Source organism: Eptatretus burgeri, chromosome 1 (assembly GCF_056783735.1).
Source record: "Eptatretus burgeri isolate ZD-2024b chromosome 1, Ebu_testis_v1, whole genome shotgun sequence".
In the NCBI taxonomy this organism is placed as follows: domain Eukaryota; kingdom Metazoa; phylum Chordata; class Myxini; order Myxiniformes; family Myxinidae; genus Eptatretus; species Eptatretus burgeri.
The window spans coordinates 96,557,412-96,579,679 of record NC_140961.1 but is presented as its reverse complement, the minus strand read 5'-3'; the positions used below and the strand labels follow the sequence as shown (position 1 = coordinate 96,579,679).

General features: G+C 42.9%; 1 protein-coding gene across 2 annotated transcripts in view; it reads left to right on the top strand.

Moving 5' to 3' along the window:
• LOC147035001 (coiled-coil domain-containing protein 149-like) overlaps positions 1-22,268 on the top strand; it is a 60,865-nt gene that overhangs the window by 28,320 nt on the left and 10,277 nt on the right. For both annotated transcript variants that reach the window (XM_085892263.1, XM_085892254.1), the window contains 5 exons: positions 12,239-12,411; positions 13,191-13,263; positions 13,756-13,840; positions 19,284-19,428; positions 20,953-21,029. In XM_085892263.1, coding sequence (XP_085748389.1) covers positions 12,239-12,411; positions 13,191-13,263; positions 13,756-13,840; positions 19,284-19,428; positions 20,953-21,029 — 553 coding nt within the window. The remainder of the gene's footprint in view (positions 1-12,238; positions 12,412-13,190; positions 13,264-13,755; positions 13,841-19,283; positions 19,429-20,952; positions 21,030-22,268) is intronic.

Below are 22,268 nucleotides of genomic sequence, written 5' to 3'. Positions count from 1 at the left end.
ACCCTGAGCAGAATCATTTTGATGAGAAGGTATGAATCGTAATTGATGCTCCACTGCACGTCTGCCTTCCCTTCCTCTTACATTAAACTGTCTTCCCTTCCTTTGCCCCTCCTTGCTCCCCCTCCCCCCTCCCTCCTCTCTCCTTTCCCCTCCACCTCTTCACTGTCCTTGCTCTCTCTCTCCCCCACCCCTCTCTTCCTCTTCCCCCCTCTTTTTCTTCCTCTTCCCCCTCTTTTTCTCCCTCTTCCCCCCTCTTTTTCTCCCCCCCCTTTAGTATTACCATCAGCGAAGCGGCAGGTGGTATTTGCTACAATGTGTTTGTGTATATGTATATGTATATGTATATGTATATGTATATGTATATGAAGACCACAAGGGGAAAACCAGAGATGTCAGGATAAGTCAATTTTGAAGAAACTAAAAAAAAACAGTTTCAAGACTTTGGTGGAGTGTTTAATAACTGTCATATAGATTTATTTTCCAGTAAAAGGAAGAGTGATCGTTGGCCGATCAAATTAAGCATGTAGCATTTGCCAAGCTTCTGTGTTATTTAATTTAAGAGCAAAGAACGAATCAATATTGCAAACTGACATCACTGGTTATTCCCTTGTTTAATAATTGCCATGCAATTTTAACCCGGGATGTGTAGCAAATTCATGCTTGTTGGTTATTAGCATACATTACATGACTTTGGTGATCACAGGTTATTTTTTCAACATTAAACGGTCATTGTTTTTTTGTTTGATTGGTGTTCAACGCCATACTCAAGGGTATTTCGCTTATATGCCGACGGATTCTCCATTTCTTACTCCGTACTACTTAATATGATGGAAAACCGGGAGGAAACCAAGGATAAACCACCCCCGCGAGAGCCGAAGTCACCTCATGTAACTCCCTCATATACCTAAGCAGGTTGATTGGGCGGTGGGTACATCGAATGAGGATGGGTACTCAGACGCGCTAACCATTAAGCCACGCTGTGGGTCCCATAAAAGTCACAATAAAGGTTTGACCAGGCTTGAACCACGATATGCACCAACTACGGAGCCCATCATATAACCAAATAGGCCATTGTAGTGCTCAGAGTTTATGCTGCGAAAGTTTTACAACCTTTCATTTTTTAGTTTCTCAACTCTGAATATTATGGTGGAACAGTTAACATGAATGAAAGGGAGATAACCAGGAGTAAAGTACTGACAACTCTGGGTTTCTACTTGTTCAGCTTTGACAACACTTGTTTTTTCATTGCACGGCTAAACTTGATACCATATAAATTATGTGACACCCCTGGTTATTTGTTAAAGTAATATTGTGAGAGGAAACCTTATGTTGCCAACTATTGGCAGGTGCAATAACCCTGAAATTTATAAAAAATGACATCTCTTGTGGTCTTCATATATATATATATATATATATATATATATATATATATATATATATATATATATATATATATATATATATATATCTTTCTCACGACTGAATGAATGATTGACTGATATGACAGATCGGTACCTTCCGGGTGACGTAGAAAGCTGAAGTTGTGCGTGCCGATGGATATCGAAGCCAGCACACGGGGAAAAAAAACAAGCTCAAACTAGAGGGGAAGCACTCGGGAGAGTGCAAAACCTCCGCCGCCAATACTGCTGGGTCACTCAAGTGAACCTTATATCTTAGGGCCCTGCCACACCTTGACGTTTTAGGCAGCAATGGCAACATATAAAAATGTATGTAAAACGCTGGCATACGCTGAAATTTTGATGTATTTTTTTTTAAGTTTTTGTCGTATTCATAATGTGTTGATCGTTTGCATAACATATTAGTAACGGGCACAGAACGTTTCGTTGTGTTATACATAACTTTTACCAACGAATGCTTACCTTGTGGTCGGCGTTCAAAACCTATGACAAACGAGAGTTTAACTTACCCTTTGCGTGCTATACGTATCGCCGGCGAACTCGTGGCGTAGCCAGTTAAGAACTTGCCGGACGCCGATTGAAATCAAAACTGCCTGAGAATTTGAAGTGTCAACATCGCAGTCACACCTTGACGATTTTGCCAGCGTATGCCATTCTATGAAAAATGTGTTTACAACGCTAGGCACACGTCAGATACGCTACAGGTAAGTTGTGTATACGTTTAGAGTATGCTGGAAATCATTGAAGTACGTTGGCATATTACCGAGTCCATTTGGTACGTCGTGAAATTTCAAGCATGCTGAAAATTTTAAGACATACTCGACGTAAGGCTCACACGTTTCGCATGCATTGGCATCTGTTCCAAGCACGTTCCGCGATCGTTTAAACACGGCGAACACACGTTACTTGTAGGTTACTCATAAGTCGAAGCACGTCAAGGTAAAGGCCCGGTCACACCTTGACGTTTTAGCCAGCGATGGCAACGTATTAAAATGTATGTAAAACGCTGGCTTACATTGAACTTTTGATGTTTTTTTTTTAAAGATTCGGACATATTCATAGCGACTTGGTCTTATGTATAACGCATTGGTAATGGACACAGAACGTTTCGTTGTGTTATAGATAACTTATACCAACGAATGCTGAACCTGTTGTCGGCCTACACAACCGATGCCAAACGATAGTCTAACTTAGGCATAGCGCGTTGCACGCATCGCCGACGATGTCGTGACGTAGCCTATTAAAAGGCTGACACACAACGATTCGAATCATAACTGCCGTAGAAATGGAAGTGTCAACATCGCGGTCACACCTTGGCGATCTTGCCAGCGTATGCCGACCTAAGAAAAATGTGTCTAAAACGTTGGGGCACGTCAAATACGGTATGAGTAAGTTTGGTATACGTGAGTACAACGCTAAAGTACGCTATCATATGTCGTAGTAAGTAGAGTACGTCAAGAAATTTTAAACATGTTCAAAATTTTACGACGTACTCGGCGTATGACACACGTTCCGCATGCGATGGGGATAAGTTTTACACACAATATGCGGACGCTTACACACGTCCACAAAGGCTACTTATAAGCTACTCATAAGTCGAAACACATCGCGGTAATGTCTTTTTTACGCGAAACTTATTTCTAACTTATGTTTGACGTGCTTTGAATCAATTCTTTACGTAGTCCCAACACACATCGACGTATATAGACGTATTCCAATGACGTCTTCCGGTTAACAAAAAAAAATAAATGAACGTCTTTCTAACTTACAACTGCCATATAAAGACGTGTTCCTAGCGGTTTTGGGAATTGGTATATAAAAATGCTGCTTATAAAAGGGGAACCCAATAGTGTTTTCGAGTCCTTTTTGAGTCGATGTCCATGTCAGCAGTAACAGTATCAGTAGCAGTATCAGTATTAGTATTAGTATTAGTAGTAGTTTGTTCATGTTGGCAGTAGTAGGTGAGTGTGAGGGGGAGGGTGTGGGTTATGATGGATTGTCCTTGCGTTTAACGATTTAACGATTTAAATGATAAACTCAACGATTTAAATGGCTGCATCTCCACTAGTGAAAGTAGACGCTTGCGCTCAACAATTGGATTTTTTTACACTCAACGACTTTTAAACGGTACCACTCAGCTATTTTCATTGTTTACAATGAACGATTTAAATTGCTGTCACTCGCCTTTGTTTTTTGACGCTGGGGTTTGGAAACTTTAATCGTTTCTATTGAACGTGCTAAATTGCTCAAACCCCACTATTGAAAGTAGACGCTTGCGCTCAACAATTGGATTTTTTTTACACTCAACAACTTTTAAACGGTACCACTCAACTATTTTCATTGTTTACAATGAACGATTTAAATTGCTGTCACTCGCCTTTGTTTTTTGACGCTGGGGTTTGGAAATTTGAAGCGTTTCTTCTGAACGTGTTAAAACGCTCAAACTCGACTATTTTAAATAGACGCTGCGGATGGACAATTGGAATCATAGCCAAGCTAGACATCGAAGTGTGAACATCCTCGTCATGCCGAAGAAAAGTTTGAAGAATGCTGCAAATAAGTGTCCTGGTTGTGGCCGTGGACGCTGACGCAAGGACGATCCATTATACCGACGTCTTTCAGCCTATGAGTAACTTAAAAGTAACGTCTGTCGATGTGTGGCAACGATCGCGTAACGTGCCAACAACACGTTAATCATAGATTAGAAATAAGTTTCGGGTACGCTAAACATTACCTCGGCGTGTCTCAACTTATGATTAACTTACAAGTAGCATGTGTTGACGTCTGTCAACGATCGCAGACCGTGCATACAACTTGTGGCCAGCGTAGCGGAACGTGTGAGTCATACGCCGGCATACGTCGTGAAATTTCAAGCATGAAAAAATTTGAGGACAACCAAAAAGTACAACGTTTAAAGCCAACGTACAACGACGTATGGCAGTGTTTTTCAGCGTGCTCTCAATGTTATCAAAACTTACCTATAACGTATTCAACGTGTGCCAGCGTTTTAGAAAAAAAATTCAAAAATCGGCATACGTTGGCTAAAACGTCAAGGTGTGACCGGGCTTTAATGGCCAACATACTTGAAACCAAATTTCTAATCGATGAGTAACGTGCTTTGAACAAATGAGTAGCGTCAGCTTAGCCTATGTTTAACGTGCTTGGAAACTATGAGTAACGTGCATTGAAACTATGTATAACTGGCCTTGATAACTGAATCTGGTATATATAATATATGTATATATAATCTGGTATATATAATATTGTTGCGGATTCCGCGCCCGCCGGCGTGCGACGGCCACGTAACTCGAATCGCGGCACGTCGCCCACCGGACGGACAATCCAGTCGTGACCCTCTCGGACTAACGCCGGGAACCAGTCACGGGTGGACCTTTCGGTCTCACCGCGATCGAGCCAATCAGCCCCCGCGTGGGATAGGGTTGCTCGCCAAATTCGACCTACCTAAGTACCCACGCGGAGGGTAGACCGGGCGATCACACCTCGCCGCAGGTCGACTTCGGACACGGGCCACTTAAGCGACCCGTTCCGTACTATCAGAATAACCGAGCGGTGTTATCGTCGACCTCGACGGTTCGATTAATTATCGGGCGTATTCAGCCCACTACCAACCCTTTACGTGAAGCAAGATGAGGACCCAATGGGAGAAATGACGAAGCGAAGCGGGAAACGGTTCAACACAAAGCACATTTATTCGCGGCACACGGGAAGCACACATATTCAATTCCACCAAAAGCACACAGAAAAGAAAAACACAATTCCATTTACACAAAAAGCAAATGTAAAAGCGAAAACACAATGCAGAGCTAATACCGACTACCGAGCACACGGCAACACTTATACAATTCTACTTCACAGACGGCGCCGACAACACATACCCAAAACCAAGGAAAAGAAATACCCTCAAGGATGAGGCGGGCCTGAGGCCGAGACCGGGTCGGCCTACCCGTCTGGTGATGAGACGCGGAGCGGCGATGGCGCCTCAACTCCGCGGGCCTCGCGGACAGTGTCTGGTAGGGGGTGGGAAAGGGGCCCCCTTGGTCGCACTATCTCAGCGCGGGGGGGAAACAGGAGGGGGTTGCTGATGCTCGGGGTATAGAGGATCTTTATTATCCCGCGACGAGCGTCTCCACCTCGGCCAGGTCGCGCTGTCGGCCTCCCTCGGGTGCAGCTCCCTGCACGACGCGAGCACCCCCTCGTCTGGTGTCGCCGCCTTTCCACAGCTCCGTCCCCTCCGTTCCGACTCCAACGCACACGACGAGCAGCTCCACCGCCCGCGAAGTCTTGACTCTCTGTTTCCGACTCTCCTACTCTCCTACTCTCCGCCTCTGGACTCTTCTCGTGGACTGACGAACACGGTCCTTTTATCCGCCCCGTAACTTCGCCCTCTCATCTTTGACCCCCTCCCTTCGACCTTTCACCTCGCTCCCCATTGGCCCGAGAAAAAGTGGGCGTGAAGGCTTTTTGATCCATAAATTTGCATATATCGATCGCCCTGGGGGCGGGGCCACCCGCCCCTCGCTCACCGATTGGACGGCAAAAAGTGGGCGTGTGTCGTTTTTGATCCGTTTTTGAAGCACAAAATCCGTGATTTTGTACACGCTGTTCGGCGCGCGCCCTGCACGAGTCCAACACCGGTACCCACAGGCGGCGCAAGAACGGTGGCGATGCTACGGTCGCGAGGTGTGACGGGAAGGTCGTGGCGGTTGTGGTGAAGCGGCGATGTGGTTGGTGGTTGATGTTGTGATTGTGGTGGTAATCATGGCGGTTGGTCCAAATTAAAGATAGTAAAAGAAAAACGGCTATCCTGAAGAGTCGCAGCACGCATAAATGACATGTATTCCCACTAGACAACGGGTTTGGGCCTAACTACACATGTACTTACCGAGATACCTCACCTAAGGGACCTGAATGGTGGTTTGCGAATTTGGTAACCACAACAATATATATGTATAACTGGTAACTGAAACTATGTAACGTGCGTTTTCCCTATGAGTAGCATGTTTTGAACCTAAGTAAAATGTGCTTATAACCTTTGAGTAACATGCTATGAACCTATTTGTAACGTATGTAAAACACACATTGTCGTATGTAGATGAATTAAATTGACGTCTTCCGGACAACCATAGAACTTACTGAAAGTGTTTCCAACTTACTTCTACCGTGTACTGGCGTATTGGCAGCGTTTAGGGGAATTGGTATGTACAAATGGGCTTCACAATAAAAACCCATCATTGTTCCAGACTCCATGGTGAGTAGATGTGAACGCCGGTAGTATCAATAGTAGCAGTACTATTACTAGTAGTAGGTGTGCGTGACAGTAATAATAGTAGTAGTAGTGGTCGTAGCATTGGTAGTAGCTGTATGTCTATGCCAGTCGTAGTATGTGAGCGTGATGTGGAGGCTGTGTGGGATGATGGATCCTCGTTGCGTCAACGAATAGGAGAATACTTTGCACCATTGTTCGATATTCTGAAAGGGCTAATTTTTTTTCCTCATTCCGAAGATGAAATATTTCTTTGTTTTACTATTGAAATTATTATAAAAGACTGACAAATGCATAATGTACTAGTAATGAACACAGAACGCTTCGATAACTTATAGATTAGTTATACCAACGATTGCTTATCGTGTTTTAGGCGTCCACAACCTATGCCCAACGATAGTCTAGCGCATGCATAACGTGGGAAGCGCATCGTTTACGATAACGTGACGTTTGCTATCCATTGACTGCCACTCAACTATTTTAATAAACGGCTGTCACTCGCCTATTGTTTTTTGACGCTGGTGCAAGGCAATTCAAATCGTTTCCATTGAACGAGTTAACTTTCTGTCACTCACATTGTTTTTGGATGCTGGTGCTCGGCAATTGAAATCGTTTCCATTGAACGAGTTGAATCGCTTCCACTGGACTATTGAAATGATTTCATAATAATCCTTGGTTATCCTTGGACCCACTCTGGCTAGCAGCTCGTCGAACATCGCTGGAGGCATTCGCAGGAAGTTCATGAAGGATGCATGGTCCTCGTTCCGGAGTTCCACCATGAGCTGGTCATATATGCCGTAATGGCGTCGCCTCCCGATCCATGGTCTGACCCAGTTCCTTCTCCTCCGTTCACGTCTTCTTCTCCCGGCTCTATTGGCACGCAACTGGTGCAGTGTCAACTCGATGAGGTCATGTTGATGTTCGAGGACAGGTAGGTATTGTCGTCTCAGCCTTGCCGTATCCTCCACCTCTCGGAATGACATCAACATGTACTCACCACGAAGTCTAAAAAAAAAGATGGGTTCCTCCTGCGAAGGCCCTTTTTATATACCAATTCCCCAAATCGCTGTGAATACGTCATTCTATGTCAGCTGTTGGTTAGAAACGTGTTCAGTAAGTTCTGTGGTCGTCATGAAGACGTCAAATACGTCTACATATGTATTTGTTAGTAGGACATGCTCTACAACTAATTCCCCGGCACATTACTCGTAGATTATAAATAAGTCACGGGTTCCCTAAACATTACTTTGATGCGTTTCGATGTATGAGAAACTTTCTAGTAGCGCGTTGCGAGCTGTGAACAACGTTCGTGTAGCGTGCTTATAAAACCTTACCTAGAGTTTATGAATAAGTTTCGGGTATGCAAATGTTACCTCAATGTGTTTCCACATATGAGTAACATATAAATAACGTGTGTCAACGATCGCATAACGTGCCTAAACCTTATGGCCAGCGTAGCGGAACGTGTGAGCCAAACGCTGAGTACGTCGTAAAATTTTAAGCATACGAAAAGTTGAGAAAAACCACAAAGTTCAACGATTAAAGCCAGCGTACTATGACTTATGGCATTGTTTTTCAGCGTGCTCTTAATGTATACACAACCGACCCATAACGTATTCGACGTGTGCCAGCGTATTAGGCAAATTTTTCATAAATCGGCATAGGTTGGCTAAATCGTCAAGGTGCGACAGCCCCTTTATTCATTAAATATGATGTCAACAATGCTGACAGTTATAGTTCTTTTCTCCAACTTTTTTTGGGGGGGTGGGGGGGGATGGTTGGAAATCACTTAAAACATGTAAAAGTGCAAAAAAAAAAAAATCGATAATTTTGTTGAAAAAAAATTGCAAAAATGTTTTTTCTCTAACAATGTTTTTTTTTTGGGGGGGGCGGTTGGAAATCACTTAAAAAACATGTAGAAATGCAAAAAAAAATTTCTTTTTTGGGGGGGGGGGTAACAATTTTTTGGGGGGGTTGGAAATCGCTTAAAACATGTAAAAATGCAAAAAAATTTCTCAATTTTTTTTTTGGGGGGGTGGAAATGACTTAAAATATGTAGAAATGCAAAAAAAAAATTCTCTAACAATTTTTTTTTTGGGGGGTAACAAATTTTTTTTTGGGGGGGGTTGGAAATCACTTAAAACATGTAGAAATGCAAAAAAGAATTTTTTTCTCTAACTTTTTTGGGGGTAACAATTTTTTTGGGGGGGTTGGAAATCACTTAAAACATGTAGAAATGCAAAAAAAAAAATTCTCTATTTTTTGGGGGGGAGGGTAACAATTTTTTTTTGGTGGGGGGGGTTGGAAATCACTTAAAACATGTAGAAATACAAAAAGAAAATTCTCTAACAATTTTTTTTGGATGGGGTAACAATTTTGGGGGGGGGGGGGGTTGGAAATCACTTAAAACATGTAGAAATGCAAAAATAAAAAAATAAAAATTTGGGGGGGTTCCAACCCCCCCCCCTCAAAAAAAACAAATGTTGGAGAAAAGAACTACAACTCTGTCAGCACTGTTGACATCATATTTCATGAATAAAGGGGCTGTCACACCTTGACGATTTAGCCAACCTATGCCGATTTATGAAAATTTTTCTCAATACCAAGTCCAAAATTTAATGGCATGATCCTTGGACCATACCTAACCCCCCCACCAAGTTTTGTCGAAATCCGTCGAGGAGGTTTTCCGTAATACTGTTCACAAACAAACAAACAGAAAGGGGTGAAAACAGTAACCTCCATCCATCTTCGAAGATGGCGGAGGTTAATGAACTAAGATCCTCGTCCTCTTCATGATGACGTCATAAAAACGAATATTACGTCATTGTGATGTATCAGGTTTGCGATAAATTATCTGTGCTAATGCCCGGCTTGATTCCCACAAACAAAATTCAAATAGCTTGCCTAGTTTCGGAGATAATGTGCTGGGTGATTTCCATTAGCGGCGATATTATGATGTCAAGTTTTTTTCTAGGAAGAATTTCCAAAATTGGAGATGGTTATTGCCTGCTCGTGGGCTTTCTGCATATACATGGCAAGTTTCATGAAGATCCGATGAAAACTCTGGGTTGTGAAACAAAAAATGTCATAAAAATTGATATGACGTCATAGTGATGTATCATATGTGCGGTAATTCATCTCTGCTAATGGCCTGTTTGATTCCCCCAAACAGAATTCAAAAACCTTGCCTAGTTTCGGAGATAGTTTTTTAGGCGATTTCCATTAGCGGAGATATTTTGACGTCATAACTTTTTTTTCTCGGAGGAATTTTCAAAATCGGAGATGGTTACTGTCTGCGCAGGGTATTTTTACATATATGCCAAGTTTCAGGAAGTTTAAATGAAAACTGTAGGCTGTGAAACAAAAAAGTCCACAAGAAGAAGATGAAGAACAACAACATGAGTAAGACTTGGAGATCCTCCACGAGGATCTAAAAATCTCAGAATTGTCAGACAACATCCACAGATGAAAATATAAATGAAAAATCAAATGCAGTTGAGCGACCTGAGACAATGGGGAAACATGGTTCATATCACTTGCACAATGTGTAAGCACACCCCAGTAGTCATATGAAAAGCTCCTTCTTACCACTGACTGACTCAGTGACTGATATTAAAGATTGGTACCTTCCGAGTGACGTGGAAAGCTGCAATTTTGCGTGCCGATGGACATCAAAAGCCAGTACACTGGGAGAAATCACAGAATCGTCAGACAATATCCATAAATGAAAATGCAAGTTAGTGAGCAGAGACAATGGGGAAGCATGGTAATTTTGTGTATCGATGAACATCTAAGCCATTACACCAGGAAAAATCACAGAACCATCTTGTAAATGAAAATATAAATAAACGAAAAAAAACCCAACAAAATAAATAAATGAAGAATCAAATACAGGTGACCGACCCGAGACAATGGGGAAGCACGGTTCGTATGCATACACAATTACACCCCGCTAGTATATAATAAAGCTCTTTCTAACCACTGACTGATATTAAAGATCGGTACCTTCCAAGTGACGGAGAAAGCTCAAATTTTGCTTGCTAATGGCCATCGAAGCCATTATACCAGGAAACATCACAGAACCGTCGGAAAATATCCATAAATAAAAATATAAATAAACTAGAAGGACACTCGGTAGAGCGCGTACCTCCGCCATGTAATATCTGATCCACGAGAACATATCGGGCACATTACATTTTTGAAATATTATGCTATACAGTCTATATCGTTTTTGGCCCTTTCTCTCAATAGTGAGGAGGAGGAGATTGGGACCATACTCTGCACAGTGTTGGTGCTGCTTAAGCAGTCTCCTTGGCTATTGGGCACAATCCTGGAGGGTCGCCACTCCGACACACGAAACCAGCATGCTGGCACTCATTTTGCTGACCTCGGAAGGATGACAGGCAGAGCTAACCCCACCTGGTATTCAACAGCTGAGCGGGATTTGAACTCAGGACCCTCGGATCCAAAGCCTGCCGCCCAAACTATTAAGCCAACACCAGGCATGCAATAGTGAAGAATCACTTTTAAAATTAAATAATTATCGTATCCAGATTCGGATTCGGATCTTCACCAAAATCTAATCAATTCGTCCTTGCCACACACCCAACCTGTCCACTAAGTTTCGTCTGGATATGTCCACAACTTTTTGAGATATCTTGCACACAAACACAAACAAACAAACATAAAGGGGTGAAAACATAACCCCCTTCACCTTCAGAGGCAGAGGTAATGAAAAAAAAATCAAATGCAGGGGAGCAACCTGAGACAATGGGGAACATGGTTTGTATGCTTACACAATGTGAAAGCACACTCTGCGAGTATATAATGAAGCTCTTTCTAACCACCGACTCACTGACTGATATTAAAGATTGGTACCTTCCTGGTGACATAGAAAGTTTATCTTTTGCGTGCCTATGGACATCGAAGCCGGTACACCAGGAACACTCACAGAATTGTCGGACTACATCCATGAATGATAATATAAATAAATGAAAAAATAACTGTAAGCACACCCCGCGAGTATATACTGTGTGTGTATATGTGCACGCACAAATGGAGTCGGATACTTTGAGACTTGGGAGGGCTCCGTTCCACCTTTTGAAACCCGCAAATGGATATTTCGCCTCACTGCATATGCCAGGAAACTTGGCCACACTCTATTCATAATATAAGTGCTTCTGACAGAGATTGATATCACAGACAAATATAATTGTAATGGGTGCAGGTGCAGTATAGCAATCTCTGACCTGTCCTTCAAAATAGCAAGGAAGTTGGTAAACTTTGACCTCGCATTTTCTCAAACTTTATGAAGGATAACATCATAAATCTGGCAAGTGTGACAAGGCTTTGCTCTTCATAAGCCTTTGCCAAGTCGGTTTGCATTTCTGATACTTGTGGCAAACTTGATGCAGGATGATAAAGCAAACTCACATTCCATGTTTTCTTTTTTAGCAACCCACACCTCTGAAGTCTTTTGGTACCACATCACTGTCTGCTTGCATTTACCTGTGTGACATTTATGACATGGTGACAGGAAGAACGATTGCTGCGAGAACTTCAGGCAGCGATGGATGAGGCAGGTGAAATGCAGGCAGAGCATGGTTTCTATAAGGAGAAGGTGGAACGATTAAATGAGGAACTGAACCATCTCCTCGGTGGACACACAGATCGTATCATCGACATTGATGCTCTCTGTATGGAGAACAGGCATGTACAAAGTCTTCCAAGCATGATTTTCAACCATCTCTTTCCATCCTGCATCTCTGCATACCTCATTCCTCAAGGGCGTGAGGAAGCAGGGCTGAGCGGGTTACAATGAACTTTAATATCCTTGGAAAATGTGTGTGGATTTTAACCAGGCTTGATTCCTTTCGTTGTAAGGGGAACTATGATTTATTAAGGGTTACAAAGTAGAACAGGCTGTGTTGCGAGAATTTTCAATTTTTCTGTTATCAGTGATGGAATTGTTTGTTTTTTTTTAATCTCAAAACTGTGGCATCCCACCATATTCATCATAGTATTTAAGAGGATGAAATAAAGTATTCCAGAGTTGTTTATTTCTAAGCCCAACACCTTTCTTTGTTGCACTCAAGCAATGACACCCCTACATGTGTTTTATTACATCTTATGTGCTTATACATTGAAGTTGGCCTGGTGTTGGCTTCCGATGATCGGGTCTTGAGTTCAAGCCCCTGTCGGCAAAATGAGTACCAGCATGCTGGTAAAATGGGCATTGCATCAGCGGCACAGCTGTGCCTACAGCCAATGGTGCAGCAAAGCAGCCACAGGCTGCATTTGAATAAATAAATAATACATCGAAGTGTGCATGATATTATCAAAAACAACAAAAGTGTTAAACAACGTGTTACACTATTCACGATCATAAAATTGAGCATATAAAAGTCGTGGCAATGGAATGGCATAAAGAGATGTCTTGTATGTGCACTGGCCTCGTTTGTCATTTTGCTTAATTCACTTTCTTACAGGTATCTTCACGAAAGGTTGAAACACATGCAAGATGAGAAAAACATACTGAAAACCACGATCAACAAATACAAGGTACCTTTCAGCACAATGCTTATGGAGAGGGTTTGTGTAACTACATTCCGGTACACACAAATCATTGTGTCGTATATTAGGAGATTATTGTAGTTTTGCATAATTGCTGTTTATGCCACCATTCGTTGCTTTTGAATCTGAAGTCTGCTTGCCGAGTATGCTTCCTATAACACCCTTGTATGGCTGCAGCATCTAAGGCTGATGTCGCTTGAACATGTACTTGCATGTAGGACAATGTCATTCGGAGATGTCAATGTATTCTTTTGCACAAATTGCAAAGAAATTAGTAGACTATTGATGAATCAGTAGAGTATATTGGATTTAACCTGAAATTCCATCCATCATAATCCCATTCTATTTCTTGCTTTCTTTGAGAAGAAACTTCACTTTCGCTATTCTGTAAATCCAAAATGCATTCAAAGAATGCTGATGCTGTGCACTTGATACAGAAACTTTGAAGTGATGTATTTTCCTTGCTTTGATTTCTTACAGGATGTGCTAGAGAGGAGGAAGAACCCAAAAAGCACAGTCAAAGTTGGGACAAGCGGAATTGTGGGAATCATGTCTGCAAAACAAGGTGCAAATTGCCCGCATTTGGGTGAACCTGTCCGCGACTCGATCAACATCTCGTCCCACGCTTTTGCTTATGGTGTTTGGATCGCATTGGATGTTGTTGCCAATCCTTTGCACATTAGCTGTAAACTAAGACTGAGATGCATTTTGGTACAACCACGAGTGGGAGTCGAATTCTCAAGATAAAATTAAACAATGCAAGAAGTATCAGATTATATGAATGCTAATTTATTTGTAGATTTATAATACGGTTGTAATAAGGTAAAGAAGAGCAAATGACGAGGAAATACCACATGTGGTGACTGACGGATGATGGGAGTACATTTCTTCACAAGTTATTCTGAAGATTGCCAAGGCTCTCGGAGCCATCGCTGTGTAGTTGTGAACAAACAATCCTCAAATCTTAATAATGCCCATCATCTGTTGAATTCGCATTCAATATTTGTTTTCTTGTGCAGGCCATAGATCTCAGGAAAAGCCATCTGCCTGTAGTTTCCATCCTGGCAGCTGGCAGTTTGCATACTCCCAATGAGTAAGACACCACTGGTTGTATTCGGTGTAATTTCAAGAAGCATTCATTCGTGTGCATGCCTGTATATTTTGCATCATTACTGGAAGCATTGCTGTGTCGTTGATTAGTGCTTGACCGCAAAGTGTTAGTCGCTCATTCCGATATGTTTGTAGGTTTTAACAATCCTGTTGAAAAAAAAAAAGTAGAAGAAATTCCTCCTCTTTCTCCTTCACCCATGACAGTCCAATGGGATCCGATTGGGAAAGATTATGTCCAGTAAAGACAGATGTATATCGTTTTTTGGTATCATGGTAAAGGACAGGATTGTGGTTCTGTTTAGGGTTAGGTTCTAAGGTTCAGGTTTGAGATATTCTTCGGGATAGGGTTTGAGATACGGATGGAGAGGATGTTGGAGGGTTAGCGTTATAGATGTTGTTCAGGTAAGGTTGAGGTATGTTCCTGATGGGGTTAGCATTTCTTTAGTCTGAGACATTTTCACGTTTTTTGGCATCCTGGAGGCAAAGTCTCCCACTTTGAAATTTGCATCCTGGATTGGCGCAGGTAATCGGGCACATCGGAAGCATTCTGGTGACATCCGTTTAGTTTTTCCATGACCCTTGGAGAAGCAATCATCAGGTCAGGTTAGGTCAGGTATGGGAGCATCCACCGGAGCAGTACGTCGCTGCGTCCACTTTCTACCAGTATTTCAGGGGCTTCCGTCTGACCATCCCCCAGGCAGATGCCTGGCCCTTCCCCATGTACTTGAAATGCTGATCAACCTGCTGCAACCATGATGCACGTAGTTGGCCCATTGGCCTCCTCCACTCACGAGGCTCCCTTGCTGAGAGAATCTGGTGAGCAGGATCAGCGTCAGGAAAACGAGCCACATGTCCATACAGCCACAGCTAACGCTCACGGACTATGCAGGTAACAAATCTCATTTGAGTCTCTTTCAGCAACTGCTCATTGGATACAAAGTCTGATCAGTGATGGCCATGGATTCTCCAGAGACCTGGTACCAAAGGAATTCAGTCTCCGTCTCAGATTCTTGGTCAGAGTTCAAGTCTCACATCCGTAGGGCAAGACTGGAAGCACCGAGGACCTGAAGACTCGGACTTTCGTCGTCCTGCACAGGTACCGACAGCACCACACCCCATAATCCAGTGAATCCATGACTCCCCAGGCATGACCCAGACGTCTGTTGACCTCTGGCTCACAGCCAGCAGAGACATGAATATCACTGCCAAGATAAGTGAATCTCTCGGTGACCTCAACATCCTCAACACAAACAGGTACAGACAGGATAGCAGCATCCAAGATGTCACTGAAACCTGGATCTTAGTTTTGACTCAGAAACCCGTAATCCCAGTGGCTCCGACTCCTCATTCAGCAGCACCACACCCCATAATCCAGTGAATCCATGACTCCCCAGGCACGACCCAGACGTCGGTTGACCTCTGGCTCACAGCCAGCAGAGACATGAATATCACTGCCAAGATAAGTGAATCTCTCGGCGACCTCAACATCCTCACCACAAACAGGTACAGACAGGATAGCAGCATCCAAGATGTCACTGAAACCTGGAGCTTAGTTTTGACTCAGGAAACCCGTAATACCAGTGGCTCCGACTCCTCATTCAGCACCTTGAGGGCCCCCAAAAGGAAATAAGGAGTCTCTGCAAAGACGACTGCATCATCTGCGAAATCAAGGTCAGAGATCTTGATATTCCCAAATGATACACCACAGCTCGATCTCTCTGACATCCTCCCCAGAATCCAGTCCATACAAGTGCTGAAAAGTGTGGGGGCGAGGACACACCCCTGACGAACTCCAGTAACAACTGGAAATAAGTCGGAGATGGTACCACCACATCTCGCAGCACTCTCAGTGCCAGAGTGTAGTTCAAACATCAGATCGATCAGTTTTGGTGGCACCCCATGAAAACCAAGAATCTTCCAGAAGGCATCCTGATTCACTGAATTGAACGCTTTACAGAGATCAATATAGGCTGCAAGCAGCCATTGTGGTTGATCAGTGCCCTGTGGTTGAACTCTCATCTGCGTTCGGTGAGGACTCGAAGATCAAGGATGCGGTCAATCGTTGACCTCTTTGGTGTAATGCCTGACTGCTCTGGGCGCTGGTGCTCAAGTAAGTGGTGGCAAACCCTTTCAAGAATTATCCGAGCCAAGACCTTGCCTGGCATTGAGAGCAGCATCACCCCTTGGTAGTTGTTGCAGTCCTGGTGATCACCCTTCCCTTCCCAGAGAAGGCCAACAAAGCTCCTCTTCCAGTCAGTTGGGATGATGCCTGTGTTCCAAGCAGAGCACAGAACTGCACGTGATGACATGAGTACAGCATTTCCACCAGTCTTGAGAAGTTCAGCATGGATGCCAGAGATCCCAGGAGCTTCACCCCATTTCAACCGGTTCACCGCAGCCTGTGTTTCCACAAATGAAGGTGGATCACAATTGATTGGAGGGAGAGTAACACCACTGACATCCAACTCAACAGCTGGTGGATCAGCCAGGTGCAGCCACTCAAAGTAACCGGCCCAGCGGGCCTTCCCTTCGGACTCCTCTGTCAAGAGCCCACCATCCTCCGCTCGAACTGCAGTTCACTGAGGGACAGGCCTGGAGGAACGCAATGCGTGAATTCCACTGTAAGCAGGACTAGAATCACTTAAGCACAGATGATGCTCTGCCTCCTCACATAGGCCTCCTTGTCCACCCTCAACGCACGTACAGTTTTACGCCTCAGCTCTCTGAACAGCTCAGCTCTGCCATTAAGCCTGGCCCTACGACTCTCTGGTGAAAGGTATCCAGTGTCCCTTGAGACACATTCTTCTTCGCCCTACCGTGAGTTCCAAGATATCATCCACTGACAACATCAAGAACGGTGGTCTTGAAGGCACGACACAACTATTCAGGATTCCCCAAAGTACCCAGACCCCCCAAATCCCAACTCAGCCTGTCATTGTTGTCATAAATGCCAACACATTGTTGTCACCGTTTGTGATACACCAGGATGACAGTTTATAGCTTGGTTGAGATTCAAACCCAGGTCGACAGCCAAGAGGTGAGTGTGCATATCTCTAAGCCATCCTGTCAGCCCCTATTTTGCCATGAACTCCTGCTTTATCAGTGTGCTTTATCTGCTTGTTTGAGTGTGGGATAATGTCTGTTGGTATAGGGCCAGTCACACCTTGACGTTTTAGGCAGCTTATGCAGATTTTTTGAAAATTTGTCTAAAACGCTGGTACACGTCGAATACGTTATGGGTAAGTTTTGATAACATTGAGAGCATGCTGAAAAACACTGCCATACGTCGTTGTACGCTGGCTTTAAACGTTGTACTTTTCGGTTGTCCTCAAATTTTCCATGCTTGAAATTTTCAGACTTATGCCAGCGTATGACTCACAGGTTCCGCATAACGCTGGCCATAAGTTGTAGGCACGTCACGCGATCGTTGACACACGTCGACACACGTTACTTGTTAGTTACTCATGAGTCGAAACATGCCGAGGTAATGTTTAGCCTACCCGAAACTTATTTCTAACCTATGAGTAACGTGTTGTACTCACGTTACGCGATCGGTGACACACATCAACACACGTTAATTGTAAGGTGCTCATAAGTCGAAACACATCAATGTAATGGTTAGCGTCAGTGTTCCAGACTCCCCGGTTTTATTTTTTTTTTCTTCCTTCCTTCGGTATGATGGTAATTTTGACACTTCGATTTCTCGTGCGGTTATAATATGATATAATTAATAGGCTGCCGCTCAACGATTTAAACCATAACCACACTGTACACTGAACACCGTCATACCGAAGAAAAAAAAAAAACCGGGAGTCTGGAACACTGACGCTAACCATTACCTTGACGTGTTTCGACTTATGAGCACCTTACAAGTAGCGTGTGTCGACGTGTGTCAACGATCGCATATCGTGCGTACAACTTATTCCCATCGTATGTGGAGCGTGTGTCATACGGCAAGTACGTCGTAAAATTTTCAACATGTTTAAAATTACAAGACGTACTCCACTTACTACGATGTATGATCGCGTACTTTAGCGTTCTATTCACGCATACCAGACTTACCCATACCGTATTCGACGTGCGCCAACGTTTTAGACGCATTTTTCAGAGGTCGGCATACGCTGGCAAGATCGCCAAGGTGTGACTGCGATGTTGACACTTCCATTTCTGCGGCGGTTATGATTTGAATCGTTGTGCGGCAGCCTTTTCATAACCTACGCCACGTCATCGTCGGCGATGCGTGCAGCGCGCTATGCATAAGTTAGACTATCGTTGGGCATAGGTTGTGAAGGCCGACAACAGGTTCAGCATTCGTTGGTATAAGTTATCTATAACACAACGAAACGTTCTGTGTCCGTTACTAATACGTTATGTATAAGACCAAGTCGTGATGAATACGTCCGAATCTTTAAAAAAAAAACATCAAAAGTTCAACGTAAGCCAGCGTTTTACATACATTTTAATACGTTGCCATTGCTGGCTAAAACGTCAAGGTGTGACTGGGCCTTATAATGGTGTCATCTTAGTTTTAATTACACGGATGTGATACATGTCACTACCGATAAAGGAATACTGCAACTCTGAAACAGGAATACAATCTTACCTCAACTATGACAGTAATGACACCATGAACATTACATTACAGATTATGTTCCTCTTCCTCTTCTATCATTGGACTTTCCCCTTCCAAAGTTATTTCATGCATCTTTCTTGAATATACAAATCAGACTGCATTTGAAAATTTAACCTGATGTGCCCCATTCAAACTCAGCATTTACAACATGTCTGTTCACTGCAAATATTGTGCAGAAAACGTGGTGCTATTTTGCATTTTGTTTTGTTTTGCATCTGTTCTATTTATTTCTGCAAGTGACACTGTTTTGCTTCCACACACCCAGTGAAGGACATGCTGTCAGAGGAGAGAGGACACAGCCTGCCAGTCACACAGCAGTCACTTTCAGATCTTCGCTCATTGTCTCTGGCTCTTCTTGACACTATCTGCGACAAGAATATGGCCCTCCAGCATCAGCGCAAGACAAATAAGTGGGTGTTGTGTGTATAACTGGCAGTCTGATCTACGTAAGCTTAGAAACTGTATTCTATATTCATTTTGTTCATGCTAATTCACAAGCAGCTGTATGGTTGCTATTCTTTGATAGCAGCTTTTGCAGCTTAAATCAAGGATTATGAGGAGTTGGTGGTTGATCGTTTCACATTCTTTGCTTGGGTAAACGTGATAAAGGGATTTCTTTGTTGAATTAATTAATCTGATTTTGAGGTTTAGAGTTTTTTTTTGTTTGTTTGTTTTTTTTAAAATACAAAATCTTGGCAACCAAAAATAAGCTTTGCTGGCTTACAGTTGAGTGGTTACTTAAAATGTTTGATAAATTTGGCATCCATTGACTGTTAAGAGGCAGCATTCAATCTTCCACGTTTTTCTTCAGTTGGGTATTGCTATGCAGCAATCAGATCCCAGGATAATGAAATACGTTGTTTGAAAGGAAGAATTGCCCCAGCTATATGCCTTTTTTGTACAATACAGTTTGTTAATACAGTTTGATCTTATTGTTACATGCTAAATCTTGAGTGCTGCATGTATGCAGGTGAGGATTGGGGGTGGACAGTAGATTGCAGGTAAATGGTTTACATTTCCTAGTCTTACTTGAATCCCATAGGATAGGGGGAGCCTTATAGCTGTTGTAGGGTTTGTTTCTATAACTAGTGCCCCCAATTTATAATGGTACTCCAGAGTTTCTTAGATTCCTCGGAGTACTAATCCATTGTTTAGGTTGTTTTTTTTTTCTTCTTCCTGCTCTCCTAATTTCCGAGCTGTGTCTTGGAGCCGGTTGCGACTTTCAGAATTAAATTTTGCATCAATAATGCGATTATAAATAAAGCATGCAAGGCTGACATAATTTTGACCTTGACCTAATTTAAGGTTATGACCTATTTAAAGACATTTTAACATTTTTCACCATAACTCGGCTAAAGTTTGTCTGATCAGAATGAAATTGCCCTCTCTAGATAACCTAGAGCAAGGTGCATTTACACTTAATTTACATTAGGGATTAGTCTTTACACCAAAGCCAATTGCCCCTCCTTAATTAAAAAAAGAAAAGAACCTGGATGTTCAAAACGAGAACATCGGGCAAAGATAGCTTAGAAATGGAGGTTCCACAAGTGGAGATCTTTTGATTTCACTTGCTTTCTGTAAACAAGTTAACACTTGTAACCCTTCCTCCCCAATTCCCTCTCCCAATGCCAATGTCCCTGACATTCCCCTTGTCTTTCTTTCCTGACTCTGATATTTGTGCAACTTTCTTTTTTTCTATTGGGTCATTTTCCTATTTGCATCTAAAGCTCAGTTGCCAAGGTTCATAAATATAGATTAAATGTTTTGGGAAAAATTGGGTGTAGTCCCCCTTTAATGAAGGTCTATTCCTATGTATGGGTTTCCTATTAAAAGTGTATATTGATGTTTGTGTAAGAATGATTGAAGGAAAATGCAATTGCAAGATTCAAACATTCATTGAATTGATACATTTTGAAAATCCTACCCTGGTGCAGAATCTTGGGTGCAAGAGTGGCTGAACTTGACAAGAAACTGAAAACTTTGGAGGTTTCTGGACTCTGGAGTCTACCAGGTAATCCTTCATCTTTTTATCCCCCGTCACGTAGCGGAAGGGGGATATTGTTATTTATTTATTATTATTATTTTGAATCTATCTCTCCTTCATCATTGTCCTCAATTTCCTTCCAGTGATTGTGTATAATAATACCATTCCTTTCATGCCATAAAGGCGCATAGGGCTCTCTCTTTCTCTATCGAGTGCAGCCTGTGGCTGCTGGTTGCATCATTGGTTGGGATGCGGCTATGCCGCTGATGCAGTGTTCCCCTTACCAGTACACTGGTGCTCATTTTGCCAACCTCGGAAGGATGACAGGCTGAGTCAACCTCCTGGTGTATTTTAATTCAGCAGCCAACGAGGCTTGAACTCAGGATCCTAGGATCCCAAGCTACCACCCTAACCACTAAGCCAACACCAGGCTACCATAGGGCTGCTGAGGCAGTTTCATTGGCAAGGAGTCCAGTCATGGATGGGTAGCCACTCCAACGCAGGTTACCTTGAATGGTTATTACCCCAGTACACTGGTACTCATTTTGCCAACCTCAAAAAGATGGCAGGCTGAGTCAATCCAAGCTGGTGTTAATTCAATGCTAAAAAAACAGGGGCTCAAACTCAGGACCCTAAGGTCCCAAGCCAGCCACCTTAACTGCTAAGCCAACACCAGGCTGTCCAGATGGTGTGCATGTGTCTAAAAAACCTTTGGCTTTCCACATTGTTCGACTTGAACTTGAATTATTTTGTGATGGAATATTAGACCTCGTCGTTAAACAGAAACTGAAACCAGTTGTCACTACACCTGAATGTAACAAAGCTCATTGAAAGCATGCCAAATGATGTTGCTGATGTGCAGTTTATCATTTTGCATCATGCTACTTATATGCATGCTTGAGCTACAATATCTCATTGGGGTGAGGTGGCCAAATAGTTCACCTCCTCCTTAAAAAAAATTTTTTAGGCCATGTCTGCACAATAAATTGTTCCTCTACCTGAGAAATATGTTCCTTTGTCTCATCTTGATACATTTTTAAATAGCCATGATGGCATAATTTGTGGTTGGCTTCCACGTAAAGACCGATCAACCTGTGTTTTATTTTAATTTTTACACATCATACTGAGAAGTCAGTCAGAGCTCATGGGTATTTTTTTTTATGTATACAAGGGTCTCCAGATGTTGTTCGTCTTTCGGCTGCTCCCGTGAGGGGTCGCCACAGCGGATCATCAGTTATGATCCGCATACTGATTTGGCATAGGTTT